Genomic DNA, 22,834 nt, shown 5'->3' with positions numbered 1-22,834 from the left:
TGAAGACCCTGCATGGGGGACGGGAGAGGAAGGAGATACGATGGCTGATAGCTGCAGAGGAAATTTTAGAGGAGAACAGAGCTGTCTTTTGACAGCTGCAAGGTCATTAGTATAACCTCCTGAACAGTCTTCAGAAATCTCTACATTACTGATATTGCTCTGTTGGCAGGCTTTCTGTCGGAGGGCTGTGACGATGCCCAGGCCTGCTCAGAGATGAGACAAGAGCTCCTCCAAGAGGTCTGGTCACACCTGAGTTATGTTGGATAGATCTTCAGGGGACCACCCCAGCAGTGAAACACCAGCTCTTCAGACCCAACCTAGTTGCTTCCAGGTTTTAATTCAGTGCACTGGGCACAGAGACAAGAACTGGAGCCAAAAAAAAAGGATTCTATCTTAGGTTGCATAAGGGCTCATTCTTGGTTCTTCCCACCTCTGTCAAGGGCTGTTCTGGTCCAGGGGCCCCAAACTCAAATGACTTCAGGACGCCAAGCACACCCACACATGGGAAATGCTACCAAGTGTAAGACAAGAAGAAACATCAGTTGGGAACTGGAGGTGGCAGACCCCTCCTAAAGGCTTTCAGAATCAGTATTTAGAGAAAAAAGTGGTGACTAAGCAAACATCTGTGCACAGGATTCAAAACCCCTATTAGACTGGACTAAATGTGACAGCAAAGTGAAGTACTCAGGTGAACATTTGACCCAAGGTCAGTATCCAGGTATTTTAAGCAGAGCCTCTTCCTAAAGACATCTTTCTGGAATCACCATATATCACCTAAAGAAAATGAAAGGGTCATAAATTATCTTCTTTCAAATAATTCTGGTGTATTAAAATTAGATATCTTTGATAGGTCATCCATAGACTACACATACAAAATATTTTTCTCATAGGTCAAACCAGACAGGATTCAGAAGGCTTAACTTAAAATAATTACATTCTACTACAAATTGTCAGAGAACTGGGGAGAGGGTGAGCGTGGAGTAGAGAAAGGAAGATTATTCTGAAGTCTCGCCACACATGACAAGTGTCCCTTGTAGTTTATCACTAAATCACTAATCCAAAATGGGCCAAAACTACAATAGCCCAGAAACGTCCATAAGCAAGGAAAGCAGGGACCAGCCCTGTCCCCAGGCTCCAAAACTCCTTAAAAGTAGGAGATTACACCCTAAGTTCTTTTTTTCAAAATTAATTAATTAAATATTGGCTGCATTGGGTCTTCGTTGCTGCATGAGGGCTTTTCTCTCTAGTTGTGGTGAGCGGGGGCTACTCTTCGTTGCAGTGTGCAGGCTTCTCATTGCGGTGGCTTCTCTTGTTGCGGAGCATGGGCTCTAGGCGTGCAGGCTTCAGTAGTTGTGGCACATGGGCTCAGTAGTTGTGGCTCGTGGGCTCTAGAGTGCAGGCTCAGTAGTTGTGACACACAGGCTTGGCTGCTCCGCAGCATGTGGGATCTTCCTAGACCAGGGCTTGAACCTGTGTCCCCTGCATTGGCAGGCGGATTCTTAACCACTGTGCCACCAGGGAAGTCCCCTAAGTTCTTGCTATTCTCATGCTATAGCCACATAAACAGACAGGGGCATTACCTGAGGGCTTCATGACCTTGAAACCCTAGAAATGCAAGCCTTGATGACGTGAAATGTCCCCCACTCTGTCTCCAGGTCAATCTTTCTCAATTAGACCACTTTTCCACTCACTGTATTTTGTGAAACTAAGGAGGAAAGAGTAAAGACTGCAGAAAAATCCTTACCTGTAGCTGCTGGTCTAATTCTGGAAAGACCAGAGGAATGGCGTCTTCAGGAGGTGTATCATCTAAAACATGAAAATAAAGTGATTCTTCACTATTAGAGCCCTTTCTCTCAGGAGAGTTTTCTTGCTGTTACCATCTTTGGACTTGCACCATCAGTATACATCAGTTAGGGACAGAAAGAATGCAGAGGCAATTTGGCTCATTTTTTGGTACAAACAGAAGCACAGAAGGTGTAGTTGGTTTGACCAAAATTTTGCAAACAAGTATCAGAATCCTCAAATGTTCAGTCTAGTAGTTCTCCAATTAAGAAGTACTGCTTATCTTTCAATACTCCTACGTTAGCCAAAATCAAAAAATACGATATTCAGGAAAGTGCTTTATTTAACCAGGTAATAATGAGGTGACCAGAACAACCTCACTGGGACAGAAGAACATGTTAGTGAAAAAAAGTGTTAGTTCTGCTCTGAAAGACTCCAAGGGTGGCAAGCTTTGATGGGTTTGCCCTCTGCTCTTACCACAAACCACCACTGACAGGCAGTTGACCAGAGCTTCCTCTGGGTTACAGTGGGTGACAGGCAGTAACCTGATCAGGGCGTTTCTTCCCAACGCACCAGGCAGCAATCCCAACCCGAGGCCCATACACTGTCCTGATGCGGGAGAGCCCGCAACTCTGTCCTCAGCTGCCTTCATCTGGCTGACTGGCAACAGGCAGGTGTTGCTGGATCAAAAGAGGTGGTTCACAGAAGCATCAGAGGAAACCTGAGAGAAGTTTATCCGAATCTCTTCAAGAACATACTTCTGCTATCCTTGCCATAGCCATAAGGCTGACCTCCTTAGACTAAAAAGATGTTGAGAATTGTACCATTCAATTATTTGGCAAGGAGGAGAGTTTTTCTACTGCAGAATTTCTAATGGAATTCATGCCAATTGAATTCATATGGTAAGAAAAGGTAAGCACCTAACTTAAGAAATAAGGTGAGTGGAGACAACTCTATTCCCCTTCTACCTCTTCATATTCAGAAGTAACCACTATCCTGATTTTAGAGGTTATCATGTATATGTATGTATTTATATTTTTATTATGTATGTATACACCCACAAACTATATAGGTAATATAGTATTACTATGCATGGATGATTTTAAACTATAAATTGAATCACATTGTAGATATTCTTCTAAAATTTGTTCTTTTTTTTTGATTAACATTATGTGTTTGAGATTGAACTAAATAAACTTAGTTTTAGTTTGTTCATTTAACTGATATACAGTATTCACTCATTCATTTATTATTTGAATGTATTTGTCCATTTTCCTATTGGTGAATATTGAGTTCCAATTTTTTGTAATAATAAATAATGAAAAAAAAAGAAAAGGAAGAAAAGCTGTGCATACAGTCAGAATAAAGTGCTTCTCAAGAATAATATGATCTTGAAGTAGAGCATTTTGACCCTCACTAGGAAGTTTAAAGAGTTATGGGATCTAGAGCAGTGAGTAGCTATTGGTGTTTATTCCATTATTTTCTACAGATAAAGATAGAAGTGTAGCAGTTCAGGTTGGAGTTTAACTAAGTAATTTTAGCACTAATAAAGACTGTCCTTGGAAATTTAAAAAAAAAAAAAGAACATACTGCTGACCTAGCTCTGGTACTAGAGGACAGCCCTCTTGTCAGCAGAACCTCTCTATCTGGCTCTGTGGGTCCACTGGCCATAGATTTCCAATCCTCTCCTTGTTGACAACCACAGGTACCACAGGTATGACTATGAGACTATGATGAAATACAGGCTACATGAATAATTTCAATACCAAATCTATTTTAAATTATAAGAAAGAAAGATCATGCTTTTTATGTTCTCACTACCATAAACAAATTTATTTATAAAAACTGTTGAAGTCCTCTTTGAACGAGAAGAAGTAATACGGGTCATGCACAACGCAGAAGCAAGCATCCTCTCCCTACTCACTGACAGTACTATCCACAATAAAACACAGCACACGAGGAGCTCCTGGCTTCTAAGAGACTACGTTTCTTCGAAGGCACCCAGGATAATCACCAGAAATATCATTCAAACAAGGACAGTATTCACCTCTTCCAAACACCTTAAGGGTCTTTGCTATAATTTAGTCAAGAGTAGTGTAATAATACTCCCACTTGAGTGGCTTCAGACAATGGCAATGGGGCACCAACTGTGAATCCATTTGTTCCTGTACCTGCCGGACAATGGATGCCCCCAGGTTCACCGACGCTATGTAGCTGCAGAGAGCAAGTAGAAACAGGGAAATCTTCCCAAGACTCTCGCTGCAGGTTGGAGTGCCATCTCACAAGGAAACAAGGAGAGTCAATCCCTTGGCCCTTGGAATGCCTTCTTCTACTCGGAGGTGACAACTTCTGCCAAATACTGTGGCTTTTTCAATCCACCCCATCATTTGCAAAGAATTGCACCAAAAAAACAGAAAAATTTTTTTAAAAAGACAGAAATAACCATTTGTTTCTGCTGACCCTTTGGAGATAGCCTTTATTATAAAACCTATAGTTTGTATATAAAATGGACTTTGGTCTAAGGTGCATTTCAATTTACTTGAACAAAATATCAACAACCCAAACATCATGATTATTTCCACTCATTGAGTTCAAGGCTGGAACAACTTGGTACGGGTAAATGGGAACATATTATACTTTGGCACCCCAATCTTAATAGTCACAGATGAGCAGCCACTTTTTAGAAGGAGAAACCACTTCTACAAAGTACAGAGCAGATAGTACATTCTAGAATTCTAAAAGACAGCCAGGAATGGAACTCAAGTCTTCCTGGGACTTAATCCACCTTGTTCCGCATGAAGTCATGCTCCTTCCTGCTTAATTATAAAAAATTTAAAATAAAAAGGAAAAGAGTTATTCATTTGCATTACTATAGTCAATAGCAAATATCTGGTATGACCCAGAATTAATAAAACCCATTATAAAAATCTGTCATTATTGATAGTCACACCATGTAAAGGCATATATATGGGACCAAGCTGATAATTTTGCAGATAAGTAAAGGCTTAAGATTAGATTCCTCGAGTTGGAAAAAATAAAAGTCTAATTGATTGACATAGAAATAAACATAGAATAAATATTTTAGAAAGGCAAAATAAAAGCAAGAGTTTTGTTAAAGTTGATTTAATCCAAGCAGGAAATGGCATTGGAAACAAGAAAACCAAAGACAGATGTAAGGAGATGACTGAGTTTGAAAGCCAGTCCGGTATTTCACTGCTTGATGCCATCTGGTTTAGCTGGCATCCCTGCCAGCCAGAAATTTCAGGGCTTGCAAAGCTGCTTACAAAGCTGCTCCAAGTTGATGTGTGGTGTGTTTACTTTTAAACAGTGGCTGCCTTCTTTGACTGGTTTTAAAAATAGGCAAATATTCTAAAAGCAGAATGATGAATCACAGGATTGGGCCAAAAAGAAAGAAGGAAAATGACTTAGGCAGACTAGTAGCACAGCTGTTCCACAAACATTTGGCCAAATCGTTGTAAAACATTTTGACAGTGATATCAGATCGGAGTTCCTAAGAGCAGTTAAGTTTGTTTTGACAATTCCAGAAGCACAAAGTAAATTGTACAGTAGCTATGCAAGACACCCCCTTGGAAAATTTGGCTTTTTTTAAAAAAGGAGAGTAGTTGCTAGATATGTTTATAATGTGATAAAAAATCAGAATGCAAGTATTTTTTTGTTAAAATTTATTTATCAATCAAATATTTATTAAATGCCTATTACATTCAAGGCAGGGACTGAGGTTCTATGCCAAACCGGCAAATCACTTTACCACACTTTTTAATGCATTAAGAAAATAATTCGTAGGCTTCCTTTCCAAAATGACACTGTGGGCTTGATGGACCAAGAAAAATGTATCCTCAGGAATTTGTTAAAGGACGAAAGATAAAGGAAAGAATGAAAGAGGAATTTTTTTTTTTTTTAATAAGCAGATGTTCACTGCTTGTTTTGCAAACACAATGTGACTAAGTCAATGGTACTTAATATAGAACTTTCTGATTGGTATCCCAACCATTATGACATACCATAGTACATTTTATGATGGGCTTGTCTCAGTGTCTATTTAGCAGCTGTTGGGTTGCTTTGGTGGTTATCCTGCTTCAGGTTTCCTTAAATTGTCTGCTTTGTGCTTCTCCATGAATCAGATAAGGGAGGCCCATTGGGTCTGTAATCCAAATCCTCACTGTTATTTAGTAATTATGCAGCCAGAGCTCTCAGATAATGCTACAGCTGGAAGGAACTGCTGGTCATCTGGTCCCAGTCTCTCAGAGCAGAGGACAAGGGCCCCACGAAAGGAAGAGTCTCGTAAGACTAAGGGGTGTCTCCCCGCCCAGGGCTCTTCTCATGCTGCCCTGGGCTTCTTCACCTTCTGCTTCATGGGTTCCCGTGCACTTGTATTTCATGAGCCAGTAAAATTTTCCCCCAAACATTGGGAATCATGCCCTTAGACTGTCCAAATTTTTATTCAGCTAGTGAAGATTCCAAAACAACGACCACGTATCTTTAACATCTCTTTATGACAGAGAACATTTTAACACCAAAATTATAAGACAAATATAATCTGAGAATGCAAGTGTATCCATCATAATGGATAAATTTAGCTTTATAGACAAACACACACACACAACCTCACTGTGCTGTCCTTATTTCTTTTGTTTTACATCAGAGAGGAAAACTTCATCAGAACCAGACCAGGTCTGTGAACCAGTATTTGAGAACAACTGCCCTAGACAACATCTTGACTGGACTTTGGAGTCAACTCTCTCCCCACCCCACTGTGCCCTCCATCCTAAATATTGTACAACTGGGTCTATGCTGGGAAACTCTAAATCCTTGATAGAATGAGTGTCGGTTTCCACACAGAGAAGAAGACCTCGGGAGAGGGAGAAGTCACGCTCAGATAACATCCCCAAACCTCACTCCACTCCCCAACCAGGAACTTCGAGAGGCAGCTGGCCCAGAATCCGTTCAACCCGTCTACGCTTCCGGCAGTCAAAGCCGGCTTCGTGGGAATGCACCTGCGCAGTCGCAGGAGCTCTTCGCAGGCGGGCCTGCGCTTGGTTTAATGATCCGGGTACACTGTCTTGAAATTTTTAATAATTTTTGAAGAGCCCCAGAATGTTTGCACTGTGCCTCTACACATTATGGTCCTGCCTCCAGGACAACCCCTGAGTGCTGGTCTCCTGGAGACTGTCCAGGGCACCAGGGGCAAACTGACACTTAAGAGGCAAGTGAGTTGGGCAGTGGCTACACTGCAGAGGCTCATGAAAAGCCTTTCCTGGTAACTGTTTGCCTGTGAAGGCTCCTAACCACTAAGGACACAGCAGGTTGGTGCCATTTGGTAGGATGGATAAACCTGCCTTTGAATCTCTGGGTTGACCACTATTTTTTTTTTTTTCTTTTTGCGGTACGCGGGCCTCTCACTGTTGTGGCCCCTCCCGTTGTGGAGCACAGGCTCCGGACGCGCAGGCTCAGCAGCCATGGCTCACGGGCCCAGCCGCTCCGCGGCATGTGGGATCCTCCCGGACCGGGGCACGAACCCGTGTCCCCTGCATCGGCAGGCGGATTCTCAACCACTGCGCCACCAGGGAAGCCCTGGGTTGACCACTTTTTAATTGGTGAATGTGGACAATCAACATAATCTCTTTGAGACTCAGTTTTCTCCTCTGCAAAATGGACGTCACCTTCTCTGTCTCAGAAACTTATTAGTAAAGGAATGCATATGTCAACCATTTCGCCTAAAGCCTGGCACCTAGAAAATAATCAGTAGTAACAATGAATCCTTAATATAATCGAGTTTAAATTCCTTTTCACCATAAACTCAATCAAGTGGTAATGGGGAGGCAAGATGTGTGTGTGTGTGTGTGTGTGTGTGTGTGTGTGTGTTTGGGTGTGCCCACATGCGCATATGTATGTGTTTAATGATGGGGGTTAAGGGTATCTTCATCATCCGAATAATCCAAAGAGAACAGCTAGGGTCAAGATCACTGACTCTAATTACTGAGTTTTCCCCAGGCCAAGTTAAGGGAGATTTCCTTGGTGTGGCCATAACCTCAGCTCTCTTCATTTAAGTCTGAATTTTAAAAGTGTTTCTCTTTTACTTCCTTATCAAAGCACTTTCTATATAAAATATTGTAAAAAAAATTTTTTTAACTTACACATGAAAGGTCTTTGAGTACTTTCCCTTTAAATCTAAATCAAGATTCACATGTTATTATTAGAAATAAAATAAGTGACATAAGTTTGCAAATCACATTACCAATACATCAAAAAAACTATTTTAAACTTTCTGGATACCTTGGTTCTTGTTAGAGCATCATATCATTTTGAAACACATCAAAAGCTTTTTTAACCTTTGCTTTCTGCTTGTTAAACATTAGAGATGCGAATCTAATACACATTGAATTTTCAGGGCCCATAAACTTAAAACTATAGATATGGATATGGATAAAGGGAGAGCTTTCTTATGATACCTAGCAGATTGTCAATTGTTTATAATTAATAAAAATCACCATGTTACCTTAACCAGTACCTAAAACGATCAGGCAAACAAGGTCATACATCAAATAGACTGAGTGATATTTCTCTGCATGGAGAGACCTGATTCAGTTTAAAGACAGATTTTTTGTTTCTTTGAAACACTCATCTAGTCACTATTATTGTAGCTATAATTTTGTGAATCTTATTGATTTATCCTTTTGTAAGCATATTTTGACTTATTCAGCTTAAAAACATACTCCCTCACCCAGAAACATCTGCTTCAAGATGAACTCGTTGGAAGTATATTTATTTGTCAGACACCACTAAATAAAATTTACCTCTCCCTTTCTTCTTTCCTACTCTATGAAAACATATCAGAACTAACTTTCCTCCATCATTTCCCAGGATCATTGGGGAAGCTATTTGCTGACAGGAACAATCATTCTTTTCTCTTATTACTTGGATCCTGCCTCCAAATGGGCAATAAAGTAAAAACAGCCCCAAGAGCCTGGCTTTGAATCCCTTCCCATTATTTATTAACTGCTTGATTAGAGGCAAGTTATTTAACCTCCCTTAGCCAATGTTTCCACATCTGTAAAATGGGTATAATAACATCTTCCCGCAGAGTTATCACCTATACTAAATTGATGAGATAGTACAAGTAAAAGCACCTAGGGACTCCATAAGCATTCATTTCCTTTTGACCTTTCTTTACAGCCTTAAGCAACAGATTCCAACCAATAAATCCAGTTGTATCTCAAAGAATCTTCACCCGATATCAGAATAACAAACTCAAAGGGGTTATAGATACTGTATTATTGATTTTATAGTATTTGATAATTAAGTTCTACTGTGGTTCTCAACTCTGTAAAGGATGTAAATATAGAAGACGCCTCCCCACTCCCACCCCACTCTTGAGTGGTTTTCAACTTATTGTTATCAATACATGCTGAGGCAGCCCTCAAGGTAGGGTCAGAGTTGGGACAGAATGCCACCTGGGAGAGTTCAAAGAGGCTCACCCAGCCCATGTCCCCAAATGCCATCCTTACCAAGTTGGCTGGTAGAATTCCAGGGGGAACTTTATCCCTAGACCTCCTACTGATACACAAAAATACACCCTGAGAGAGATAAAAAGGTAAACCTCGGCACTTATTGCTTAGTGTGAATGAGGTTTTCCAGAGTCTTTCCCAAAAGCAAGGATTGAGACTGCGAAGAGAAGAGAGTACAGAAACTTTTGGGCCCTGAAGAGGGAGAGAGAAATAACACCAAAAGGTACCACAGGGAGGAAAAAGTTGAAGGAAGGGGACAATGACAAGAGACATTTCACCTGCATCACAATTTTGCTGAGAGCCAGTTTTGCACATGCATGCAAAAAGACATTCACACGCTACCCAGTTAAACTAGATTCAAGGATAGCTATTTCAGCTATTCCACATAGCTCCCACTGCCACACAAAACACCAGACGTGTGAGGACAAAATAGTATTACTTAAGCAGAGTGGGTCTTTAGTTTTTTTAAACTAAAGGTCTTATGATTAATTCATGCCCAGATATGAAAAATTCTAATAGCTTGAAAAAAAAATTTTTTAACAAATTGTTTAAAGCTACCAGCTAAGGCTGATACCACTATCCTTGATTCTAAATAACAACCAAAATTTTTTTTAAAAAAATCCAAGGTCTACATTTACACAAGAATGTGCCATATTTTGGCTCTGCTGAAGATAAAGAAAATTCTCAAGTAATTAACATCAAATCCTCACGTCCGTCTAACTCTAAATTCTCTCTAATTGGAGAAGGGCCAGTGAGTCTCTAATAACCCAAGAAGTGGGATTCCTATTTCTCTTCTGCACATTTTCTATTGAGAAAAGTAACTTCATGAAGGTCCCAATTTAGAAAGTCAACTCTTTGGAATTCCCAGTTTGGAGGTAATACCAGTCATATCATAGTTTATTAAAGACAAGCATTGCTGGGAATTTCCTGGCGGTCCAGTGGTTAGGGACTCCACGCTTTCACTGCCGAGAACCCGGGTTTGATCCCTCGTTGGGGAACTAAGATCCCAAGATATTGCAAGCCTCTCGGTGCAGCAAAAAACATAAATTAATTAAATAAAATATATTCTTAAAAAAAAAAGACAGGCGTTGCTGCCTCTGGGAGGTATGGCTAGCTAAGTGTTACTTAAGGATGGGTTCTAATGGTAGGCTAGAAATGGTGATTGTATTTTAGAAGGCTTTTTTTCCCTCTAACAACTTGCTTCCTTTATTTAAGCCCCTAGAGGTCCCTAGTCTTTTTGAAAACTTGTGGCTCATTCTGCTATCAATGATCAATGATCAATTCCCCATCTCCCAGGTCAGTCTGTCACCAAGTCCTTTCAACCCTTCCTTCCAAATGTACTCTGAATTCAATCATCCCATTCCATTCTCTAATCCAGGCTTTCATCACTTTGCCTGTGTACCATGATAAAAAGCCCCTTGCATTCTCTCATCTCCCCACATTCTAGACTATCTCAATTGAACACTCATCATTTTCATCATATTACTCCCTTGCTCAAGGACTCTTGAAACTCTATTGCTTCTGATCAAATCCAAACTCTTTCACTGAACTTTTAAGATTGACTTGGTAACTCTAGTCTACTGCTATCTAAAATACACATTCTACCTAAGACTCCAGCACAATGCCCACCTCAGAGAGGGGCCAAGTAAATGGCAGGAACTCTTCCACAGTTCAGACCTCTGTTCCAGCTGAAGAGAGTTTTAGTATTTCCTGAACAAATCGTGCTCTTCCTGACTTAGGATTTGCTCACACTTTCTGTTTGAAGGGAAAAGGAAGAAGAATTGTTAGAAGATGTGTAGCTTCCTTTTCTTATATGTGGTATCCAGAAATGGCACCTTTCCTACACTACCCGCCTTCAAGCCCAGGATGACTATTACATCTTCCAAGAAGCTGTTCCCATCTGCTCTGGGGGACAGATTTTTCCCCACAGGAGAGATCATATTGTACTTCTCTTTGCACATATCACCAGCCTTTGGCAGAATGCTAGAAATATAGAAACTAAGTAAAGCTCAGCTAACTGCTAAGAGCAGAAGCAGAGGTACCCACAATCCAGCAACTGGATAATTACTCCCTAAATAATTACAGCTCAGTTATACTATAAACCCTACCTTGACAAGAAGTAGAAGTGTGAGATGTAGGTGAAACACAAAGCTGCTTCATGCTTTATACTTTCCTTTATTTTCCAGAATCAGTCATCATAAACACAGGGCCTAAGTGAGTCCTTAATTTATGTCAAGTGCTATGCTACATGTTTTATCTATATAGTGTCATTTAATTCTCACAAGAACTCTGTGAGTTATTACTATACACATCTTATGAGAAACTGAAGTTCAGCAAAGTTGAGTGACTTACCCAAGATCATACAAACAGTGATGGAAATGGATCTAGAAACCACAGCTCACTGATTTCAAAGCCGTATTCCCTTAACCTCTACACTAAATTGTCTCAGATAAATATGCAAAAAAATAAAAAAAAAGAAAAGAAAAGAAACGGTCCTAACATGACCAGAGGAATAAGCACTGTATTAGGCTCATAAGAAATGAACAAGTCAACGTTCACAGGCAAAGACATCTCCTTTTATCATGGACTCTGCTTACTCCTCAAGAATAAATTCAATAATAAGGAATTACTCCCTAAAAGTTTACCTTAGTTTTCCCATTTATTGTAAAAGTCTAGGATTTTTCCTTTCTTTTCCCCCTAAGTGTGTGGTCTATGGACCACATGCACTGGAATTCAAAAGGCATGCATAGTGTGTATGATGGCAAGTGTTGCTTGGTGTGACACTCCACACACTCCTTATTCAAGAATTCAGAGGGAGTGTCCCCAGATATCTGCAAGGCATCTTTCTGTGCACTTGTAAGCTCAGGTGCATGGGAAAATACAGATTGCTGGGCTTCAGTCCGAGCCTACTGCAGGAGGAGTGGGGCCATGGAACATATGTTTTTGATAAGTGCTCTCTGGTGATTATTTTAAGAAAGATGGAGAAACACAGAACCCCAGCTCCTGTCTTGAATTCTCTAGTTAGGTGCCCTTTCGAGAGATATGGGGACACACTGATCATTTTACAAAATTTAGTTTTAGAAGGTTCTTCATAAGGCTTCATGAGCATCTTTCTGTAGAACTGGAAGTCAGGAATTAACTTGAAATAAATGACAACCCTTATTTGAAGCTACTGTATCAAAAACTGTGAATTTCAGAAGTGGGCATTCTTGGGACATTTGAAAGAGACTGGAACAAACCAATCGAAAATGACTGATGAAAAACATGCAGGAATTCCCAGTCAGGGGCCAAGAGGGTTCAAAGGATGGTGGCAAATTAATTACAAGTTGTACATCTTGTACTTCAAGGAAGAGTCTTTCATGTAGCCCAAAGAGAAGATCCACCTCTCCATGGTTCTTTTCTGTACATAAATTAAATTTTGTTAAAATGAATATGAGGGACCAATGTGTTTATTTGTGTTGCCCAAAATTATGATATAATAATATTGTTTGAAATAAACAAGTTTTATATACTAGATTTTTTCTGTAACACTGTTGATTGCGACAGGACTTGTCCTGCTCATGTGGGACACGAGCACAGGGAAGAAAACTGTACATCTTCTTTCTCCCTTGGGATTTTGTGTTTACATGTGTCTGTCTTGAGAGCTAGCCACTCAAGCACTGATTATTCCTCAAAATCTTGTATTTATGAAATGCGTAAAAACAGAAGGAGCGGGCTTCCCTGGTGGCGCAGTGGTTGGGAGACCGCCTGCCGATGCAGGGAGCACGGGTTTGTGCTCCGGTTCGGGAAGATCCCACATGCCGCGGAGTGGCTGGGCCCGTGGGCCATGGCCGCTGAGCCTGCGCATCTAGAGCCTGTGCTCCGCAACGGGAGAGGCCACAGCAGTGAGAGGCCCACGTACCGCAGAAAAAAAAAAAAGAAGGAGCTTTTCTTTTTTGTTTTGTTTTTAATTATTGACTTTATTTTTTAGTGCAGTTTTAGGTTTACAGATAAATTGAGCAGAAAGTACAGAGAGTTCTTACATACTCTCTTTCCCTACAAACATAGCTTCCTTTTCTTCCTAGAGATGCATGATGGGATAATGAAGAGTTCAGACAGTCCAGTCTAGGGACCTGAGTTTAAATCATAACTCAGTTACTCACTAACAGTGGGGTCTCTGGACCTTGATCTCTGTCTCTGCAAATTGGAAATAGTAATGCCTACATTGCATGGTTATTTTAAAGATCAGAAATAATATAAGTGAAGCTCTAATGCAAAGACAAATGCAATTAGTGGTAGTTGTCATTTCTTAGTTGAGACGGATTGGTTTGCCTTTTGGGAGGTTTCCCCTTCATCATTGTCTTGCAAGGCAACCTTGATTGGGAATATAATATAACAGCGGCCATGGGAAGAGTGTTAGAAGAACAGATGATGAAGAGTCAAGGCTTCACCTCTTCCTACTCTAGAACGAACTCTCCACTGGGGGCTGCATAGTCCAGGAACCCCAGGGCAGAGGTGTCACCACCATAATCACTTGGTATAGTAAAGTCTAAATGGGTTGTGTAGTGTCAGACTTCACAGAGCCCAGATCCTTACTTTGCATTATTTGGGGGAGGAACCTGTCCCTTTTCAATCATTACTTTTTAAAGCATTCCTTCCTACAGGAGCATTGTAGGAGGGAAGGAAGGAAGGAAGGAAGGAAGCAAGGGAGGGAGGGAGGGAGAGAGGGAAGGAGGGAAGGAAGGAAGGAGGGAATCAATGCTCAGAAGATGCAAGGTTTAAATGATAATGTTGTTTAAGCGTATGACTATGTGATTTTAACAGATGACATTAGACTGAAAGCAAAAGATGACACCAGTGGAAGAGATCCAAGCCTTCCCTTCCTCACTGCTGTGACCTCACACCACCTGAGGTCCCCTGTCAAAGACGGTGGAACTGAGTATGTGTGTTAAGAGGTCATTGAAGGAAGCCATGACAAAGGGCTCTATGTATGGCAGCCTCACCTCAGACCATACTATTTCAAGAAGGTCTGCCTCACCTGTCTCATTCATCACTCCCGCTGAAGTCTGTTTATTAGCTGGAAGTGTGGGAGCACCAGTGAGAAACCAGCATTTGGAACTTAGGCTTCAAGAAATGCTGCTGGAACCGGGACAGTGATATTTTTATATTACCTAGCCAACTGCCAGCTCTTAATAAACATTTCCTCGTGCAGTTTTAACAATGACATAATTTGTTCTCATTAGAAATTGTTATAGCTCCATGAATTTTATAATAAAAGAAAACTAAAATGGAAAAAGTAAAAAAATAAGAAGAGGGACTTCCCTGGTGGTCCAGTGGGTAAGACTCCGTGCTCCCAACGCAGGGGCCCCAGGTTTGATCCCTGGTGGGGGACCTAGATCCCGCATGCATGCTGCAACTAAGAAGTCCACATGCTGCAACTAAAAATCCTCATGCCACAAGGAAGGTCCCGAGTGCTGCAACTAAGACCCAGCACAGCCTAAATAAATATAAATAAATACTTTTTTAAAAAAGAAGAAGAAGAAATGTGCTCAAACGACCAAAGGTTTGGAGATGGAAGCGTCACCAGAGGCATTTCTGGAAGCCACTCTCCAACGATGCATGATGAAGAATCACTCTCCCCATCATTGGCTCATGCCAGGCATGCATTTTTATTTTTTTGGCCACACAGCCTGCAGGATCTTAGTTCCCCGACCAGGGATCGAACCCGTGCCCCCTGCAGTGGAAGCTCGGACTCCTAACCACTGGACCACCAGGCAAGTCCCCAGGCATGCATTTTTAAATGTCCTTTGTGGAACTAGAAAACATGATGGTAAGAAGGCGGCAGGCTGGGGAGGCAACACTTTCCCTCAAAGCAGAGCATACCTGAGGCATTATCGAGGCTGAAGGCAATGCGTACTGGCTTATCTGCAGGTACCCTGGCTGTGCTGATCATGTGGGCACCTGAGCCTTGGCCTTCCTCCTGGTCTTCCAGCTGTAATGACAAGAAAGAGCCATTGTCACTTTACCCAACATTACCCCTCGAATACTCAGAGGCCTTTGGAACTTAGAGGGGAAAGTTAGTAAGCACTGCTTTCTTATTTTAAAGATATTCCTAGCTCCTAGCTTGCTTTCCCTACACCTGTCCCATTTATAATTCTTTTTCTGGCTTATAAAAACATTTGCTTTGGAAATACATCTAGAACAAAATATAAAAGATGGGGCAAAATCTCCACCCACCTCACTTTTTTAGTATCCCTTACACTGACCAGTCCAACCCTGGCCCTTTGAGGTCTTATATAGTATTTTATTTTTAATTGAGGGGGATAAAGAAGTCTTAATAAGGCAACAGACATCTTTTCACACTCAAAAGCCTAAATTGGATCTGAATTATTGATCTGGGAGTGGTAACAAATATCTATCATGGAATTATTTCAAGAATACCAAAGACTATTTTAAAATATCCCCCAGTTATATTATGAATAGTATGCGCTTTAAATATCTGATTAACTACCTATTAATCTACCAAACATTTCTAAGGTTGTGTGATATGAGCAAAAGACACATCCTAAAAACATCCTATTCATGATCTACATCACCTACTAATTTATCATTTAATAAACTAAGATAGAATGAATGGAAAAGCATGCTACAGATAATATGGGTTGGGGTGGGTGAAAATACATGAAAATTTCTTTGTATAATAATTTAACCAAGATATTTGATAATTTTTGTTCAATGGGTCTGGGAAAAGATATAATTATAAACACAAGATATCTTTGTCATTTAAATCCATATATTTAACTTTTCTATTTTTAGTCATGCTTTCCCCTAAGCCTTCTACTTTCCTTCTCATGGAGACAGTAAACCAAAAACTCTGAATGATGTTTTAAAGAAAATGTCTCTAAAAATGGCAAAATATAAATCATCTCTTTAACCATCCTTAGCGAGATTCTGGGAACTGCTTTAGCAGGACATTTTCTCACAGCAAGGTTTCTGATTCTTTCCCATAACTTTTCTCTATCTAAAAATAGTGTCTAGAACACTGAATTTTGTTTTTACAATTATTTATAGAGCCAAAGCGAATGCATATATACATATAATATATATATTTAGACATACATACATATGGAATCATCTTACCACCAGTATATGAAAAAAGAACATGCTTATATTAAACACCTAGTATAGCTTTGGAGAAAAACCAGCAACTGTTCATCACCCAGTTAGAATCATATTTGGCCCATTCATTGAACACTACAAGTAGCAATGAACCATAAAGCACTCCAAGTCATGTCATTCTAAGTTAGAAAAGAAGTATTAATGTGAAACATTCGACTCAAGAAAAGGGTAATATAAAATCACTGTTACTTGACTCAAAATTTGTTTTATCTTAGCTCTGACATACATTTCTGTGTAGTCTCGTCTGCTTAGAATCAACCATCTTGTTAGCCACCTGTTCCTAGGGAATAGAACAGACTGTCTCAAATTTAACAAAACAGACAATAAAAAACCCCTTAAAGTTGTAGCCAAAAGAAAAAAATCTTATTGTTACGCCCTGTACCATCACCAAACCATTTTATCATAACATCTAAGGATGAAAAGCTTCACTCCTCTTTTGGCTAAATCTCCCAATGCTCTCCTGCACCAAGAAATAAACCAGAAGAGGTGGAAGTTTGCCTCCTGGGATTTTGTAAATAGATCTCTGGCAGTGTTTCCAGCCACGAGAAATGGAATTGATCAACACAGCTAATTAGAGTCCCTCCCCTCCACACAACAGAGAACATCTGTCCGCCTCCCAAAGGATGGCGGCGGCAAAGTTGGGTGGATTTTGAGTTCCACACGGTGTCAGCCACAAGAGCCCCTGAACCAACTTGCCTTTTCATCACACCGCCTGGGGAAATGGGCCACTGATTCCTCCTCTCGGCGGTAGCAGAGCTTTGGTTAAGTTGCTGGTGCTCTGAGCATTTAGTTGGGTTTTCACACCTGTCGCCTTACCTCACTTAGTTGAGTGTCTGCACTTGTGTAATCGAGGGCCAGCCACTGCCTTGGCCGGTCGTTGCCTTTGTGGAGTACAGACCTAGTGGCAGAGCAGGCTGCACCTGCCGCATAGCAGCCGCTGACAATCTGAGGAGCAGTGACAGCTGGGAGGGCGGCTCGCTGCTACCTGCTGTCCCCCAGACTCCGGCGTCCCACGGGGCCTCCCTGTTGCACTTCCCTCCACGACCCCTCTCTCTTTTCCTTGTCTCTCCAACAGCCAGGATGTTGTCATGCTTCTAGAAAAAGCAAGAGCAAAAGAAATCCCTCCTCCTGTCAGAGGCATTGATAAACAGCAAGTCGTGGAGAGTCCAAATGTTTTAATTCATTAGTCCTGGCAAACCTAAAATACAAACAGACTTGCTTCACAAGACAGGAATGTCTTCAGCGTGACCCAATCGGTGTCTGTGTCTATTCCAGCAAACTGGCAAAGATAGCATGACTCCAGTCAGCAAAAATGTCGGCCGCTCCAGTCAGCTCCCCGGGACCCAGCCAACTTGGACAGGCCACAAGCCGACTCTCAGATGATGGCAGCGATGATTCGGCTTAAGAACGTGAGGTCTGAGGTTGAGCTGCTGTTGGGCTTGATGACTTGATCCCATCTACGATGCAACCGACCGCAAACTGAGTCAATGGTAAACAGGAAGGGAAAGTTCAAACTGTTCAAACTTTTTAATAGCTATCAACCTGAAGATGGGTAGAACTTTAAAAGAGTTGGATGTTGATGTTGAGGTTAAATAATTAAAGATAAACAAGTATCCAGAGAATGCACAGACTGGGAGAAATGCACAGACTGGGAGAGAATGCACAGAGAATGTGCAAGTATCCAGAGAATGCACAGACTGGGAGAAAATCTTTGCAAAATACATACCAGGTAAAGGATGGCTATCCAAGATATAAACAGAACTCTTAAAACTCAACAGTAGGAAAACAACCCAATTTAAAAATAGGCAGGGCTCCCCTGGTGGCGCAGTGGTTGGGAGTCCGCCTGCCGATGCAGGGGACACGGGTTCGTGCCCCGGTCTGGGAGGATCCCACGTGCCGTGGAGCGCCTGGGCCCGTGGGCCATGGCTGCTGAGCCTGCATGTCCAGAGCCTGTGCTCCGCAATGGGAGAGGCCACAGCGGTGAGAGGCCCACGTACCGCAAAAAAAAAAAAAATGGGTAAAAGATATGAACAGACACCTCACAAAAGAAGATATAGAGATGGCAAATAATCATATGAAAAAATGCTGAACACCATACGTCATGAGGAAATTGCAAATTAAAACAACATTGATATTCCACTACATCCCTCTTAGAATGGCCAAAATCCAAAACACTAACAACACCAAATACTGGTGAGGGTGAAAAATGGTGTGGCCACTTTGGAAGACAGTTTGGCAGCTTCCTACAAAACTAAACATGTACTTACCATTATGATCCAGCCATCACACTCCTTGGTATTTACCCAAAGGAACTAAAACTTATGTCCACACAAAGACTTACACACAGATGTTTATAGCAGCTTTATTCATGATTGCCAAAACTTGGAGGCAAACAAGAGGTCCTTTCATAGGTGAATGGATAAACAAACTGTAGTACATCCAGACAATGAAATATTATTCAATAATAAAAAGAAATGAGCTATCAAGCCATAAAACACATGGAGGAAACTTACATGTATATTACTAAGTGAAAGAAGCCAATGTGAAAAGGCTACATATTGCATGATTCCAACTATACAACATTCTGGAAAAGGCACCATTATGGAGACAGGAAAAAGATCAGTAGTTGCCAGGGGTTTAAAGAGAGGGAGAGAGAGATGAATAGGGAGCATAGGATTTTTAGGGCAGTGAAACTATTCTGTGTGACACTATAATGGTGAATATATGTCATATGTTTGTCAAAACCCATAAAATGTACAACACCAAGAGTTATAAACTACAGACTTTAGTTAATAAGACTGTGTCTATATTGACCCATCAATTGTAACAAATGTACCACGCTAATGCAAGATGTTAATAATTGGGGAAATAGGGGAGGAGAAGTGGGGGGGAGGGAATAGAAGGGAACTCTGTGCTTTTCACTCATTTTTTTTTTCTGTAAACCTTAAACTGCTCAAACAATGTTAAATAAGTAAAACGATTTAGCAGGTTTCCTTGGTCTAATGAATAAAAGGTTAATTTGTTATGCTATCCACAGTAATAAGGGGCATAGATTCAGATGATTAAAAACATTCACATATAAACCTATTTGCACTTCTAACTGTAAATCTTTCCAGGAATTATTATTACTGTTTGATGTTATTTTATGGATAATAATATCGTCTTACGTATTGCATTAAAATTGATTAAAAAGACTCTTGTTTTAATAAATTTATTTATTTTTATTTATTTATTTTTGGCTGTGCTGGGTCTTCATTGCTGAGCACAGGCTTTCTGTAGTTGCGGCGAGCGGGAGCTACTCTTCGTTGGGGTGCCCAGGCTTCTCATTGTGGTGGCTTCTCTTGTTGTGGAGCATGGGCTCTAGGTGCACGGGCTTCAGTAGTTGTGGCTTGTGGGCTCAGTTGCTCCATGGCATGTGGAATCTTCCTGGACCAGGGCTCAAACCTGTGTCTGCTGCATTGGCAGAAGGATTCTTAACCACTGCACCACCAGGGAAGCCCCAGAAAGAGTCTTATTCAAAAGAGTTTATCTTCATCTTCCCAATAATCCTATGAAATAAACATGGCCAATACTGTCAGCCCTATTTAACAGATGAGGAAACTGAGACTCAAACAATTTAAGTAAAAGGTTCAAGGATAAATGACCATTATGGAATAATGACCCAGATAAGATCCAGGTTTTCCAATTTTTAGTTCATGCTATTTCCACTATACCAGGATGCACTGTGTATGAAATATCAAATTGAGTTGTTTCATTATCGATGTCTGACACTCAACTTTTGGAGTGAAGGAGACAAAGTTATAACTTTCTTCATGATCTGTTAGCATCCAGGTTCATCCGACACCAGCTATCTTTACCGTGACACCTAAATTCAACCTCAAGGAAACCGAAGTTGTGGATCTTGTGTGTGCTGGTGGGGAAGTGGATACCAATTCTGCACTGGCTCCCAAATCAGCCCATGGGTGTGACTTCAGAAAAGCTGGTGGTGACAAGGACATTGCCAAGGAAATCCATAACTGGAAGCATCTGGATTCCAGTGAAACTGACCCTTCAGAATGGAAAGGCCCAGAATGAGGTAGCACCTTCCTCCTCTGCCCTGATCATAAAAGCCCTTGGCGAACCAACCAGAGATAGAACACGACAGTTATATATTAAATACAATGGAAATATCACCTCTTATGATATTGTCAAAAGCACCTGACAGATGCAGCATAGATCTTTATCCAGAGGATTCTCCAGCACCTTTACAGCAATCCTGGGGACCATCCATTGTGTGGGCTGCAATGTCAGTGGCTGCATCCTCATGACATCAACAGTGGTATGGTGATGCCAGTTGGTAAAGAGATACAAAGGAAAAGATGTCATTAAAGGATAATATGACAACAACAACAAGAAAGAAACAAAAAGAATACATCTAAATAGTCTAAATGTGCTCTGTCCAAGCCTGATCACATAAATTCAAGGCTTTAATAATAATATTCACCAGTTCTTCTGTTCCCATGGGAGCAGTGATGTATTTCTTGGCTCTTTATCTAAACACTTCCAAGAGGATAACAAATCTGAAACTCAAGTGAAATCCCTTCCCACAAATGTAACCCAAAATAACTACATGGTATTTTAAGAATTCAATAGAATTATACTAATTCAACCCAGAAAGGACAGTATGTGTACATCAAAATATTAACAGATTAACAGTATGTCTCTGGATAGAAGCAATATGTAAACTTTTTATTTTCTCCTTTTCAGCAGTAAATGGATTTTTACTGTTACATGGAAAGTTATTTTTAATGGAATTCAAGGAGCTTTTCAAATGATGAATCCTTGACTTGCTTCTGAATTATGGTCTATAATACACACAGCAGCTCATGGTACAGACTGTTATCACAATTAATGTGATCTCAATTTCTTGGTACAATTCAATAAGCATCTTGGGAAGACTTGGTATGTGCCAGTCTAGCATTTCCCAAATTTGCCTCATTGTGGGTTCATGCCTTTTAAAAATACCTATTCCCAGGCTCTGCCATGGGAGTGACTCAGTAGGGCTGGGGTAGGTCCAGGTTTTATAAATTTAAACAAGAAGTGCTAATATTTGTGTACAGCATTTAAAGAATGGTTTAGAAGACATTTTCATCAATACTTTAAAGTTAGCTCTCCACTGCTGCGTGACGTAGGTAGCCTATAATCTCCAAAAGAAATGTTTCACCATGGTGAAGTAATGAGTTTTCCCTTATAACCGTCAGTTTTTATTAAAAAAAACAAACAGTTTTTATAAAAAAAAACAGCAGTTTTTTTTCTGTAAAGGATCAGATACTAAATGTTTTACACTGAATGAGCTCTTACAATCTCTCTCAGAATTACTCATCTCTGCCATTGTAGCACAAAAGCAGCCACAGACAAGATGTATTTGAATGGAGGTGCTCCAACTTTATTTACAAAAATGGGAAACAAATGGACATGTCTGTGTTCCAATAAAACTTTATTTACAGAAACAGACAGCATCCTGGATTTGGCCCAAAGCCATAGTTTACCAGCTCCTATCTCACCTCACCACAGTCTGAAGCTCCAGTGGACATACCTCTCCCAGAGGGGCAGGGCAGAGTCTCCTTGGAGAAAATTAACTTTTCATTTTTTGCCGCTCTCAGTTGCCTCTCTTCTATTCATCCCTCCCAACTCCATCCCCACAGAAAAACTCTTACATGTCAGACTTTCCTTCACAACAGCCCCAAAGTTCTTCCTTTCTTTCTTTTAACATCTTTATTGGAGTATAATTGCTTTACAATGGTGTGTTAGTTTCCGCTGTATAACAAAGTGAATCAGCTATACATATACATATATCCCCATATCTCCTCCCTCTTGCATCTTCCTCCCTCCCACCCTCCCTATCCCACCCCTCTAGGTGGTCACAAAGCACCGAGCTGATCTTCCTGTGCTTTGCAGCTGCTTCCCACTAGCTATTTTACATTTGGTAGTGTATATATGTCCATGCCTCTCTCTCACTTCGTCCCAGCTTACCCTTCCCCCACTGTGTCCTCAAGTCCATTCTCTACATCTGTGTCTTTATTCCTGTCCTGCCCCTAGGTTCATGAGAACCATTTTTTTAGATTCCATATATGTGCGTTGGCATCTGGTACTTGTTTTTCTCTTTCTGACTTACCTCACTCTGTATGACAGACCCTAGGTCCACCCACCTCATTAGAAATAACTCAATTTCATTGTTTTTATGGCTGGGTAATATTCCATTGTATATATGTGTCACATCTTCTTTATCCATTCATCTGTCGATGGACACTTAGGCTGCTTCCAGGTCCTGGTTATTGTAAATAGAGCTGCAATGAACATTGTGGTACATGTCTCTTTTTGAATTGTGG

The 22,834-nt window shown here is 40.7% G+C and overlaps 1 protein-coding gene and 1 pseudogene across 3 annotated transcripts in view; one reads left to right on the top strand and one right to left on the bottom strand.

The window, feature by feature from the left end:
* MAP3K7CL (MAP3K7 C-terminal like) overlaps nucleotides 1–17,551 on the bottom strand; it is a 39,814-nt gene extending 22,263 nt beyond the window's left edge. The window contains exons 1-4 of one of the 3 annotated variants that reach the window (XM_060149412.1): nucleotides 17,283–17,551; nucleotides 16,693–16,746; nucleotides 15,171–15,279; nucleotides 1,745–1,806 (exon numbers count right to left, since the gene is read on the bottom strand). In XM_060149412.1, the coding sequence (XP_060005395.1) occupies nucleotides 1,745–1,806; nucleotides 15,171–15,279; nucleotides 16,693–16,728 (207 nt within the window). In that variant the 5' untranslated portion in view covers nucleotides 16,729–16,746; nucleotides 17,283–17,551. Of the gene's footprint in view, nucleotides 1–1,744; nucleotides 1,807–15,170; nucleotides 15,280–16,692; nucleotides 16,747–17,162; nucleotides 17,255–17,282 lie in introns of those variants that run through there. The other 2 variants (XM_060149414.1, XM_060149415.1) reach the window with 2 other exon arrangements.
* Nucleotides 17,552–17,778: 227 nt separating this feature from the next.
* Nucleotides 17,779–20,834, top strand: LOC132520311 (large ribosomal subunit protein uL11-like; annotated as a pseudogene).
* Nucleotides 20,835–22,834: the final 2,000 nt, after the last annotated feature.

Source organism: Lagenorhynchus albirostris, chromosome 5, assembly GCF_949774975.1.
Source record: "Lagenorhynchus albirostris chromosome 5, mLagAlb1.1, whole genome shotgun sequence".
Lineage (NCBI taxonomy): Eukaryota > Metazoa > Chordata > Mammalia > Artiodactyla > Delphinidae > Lagenorhynchus > Lagenorhynchus albirostris.
The sequence above is the reverse complement of the archived record's forward strand: the minus strand, read 5'-3'. Positions and strand labels throughout refer to the sequence as shown.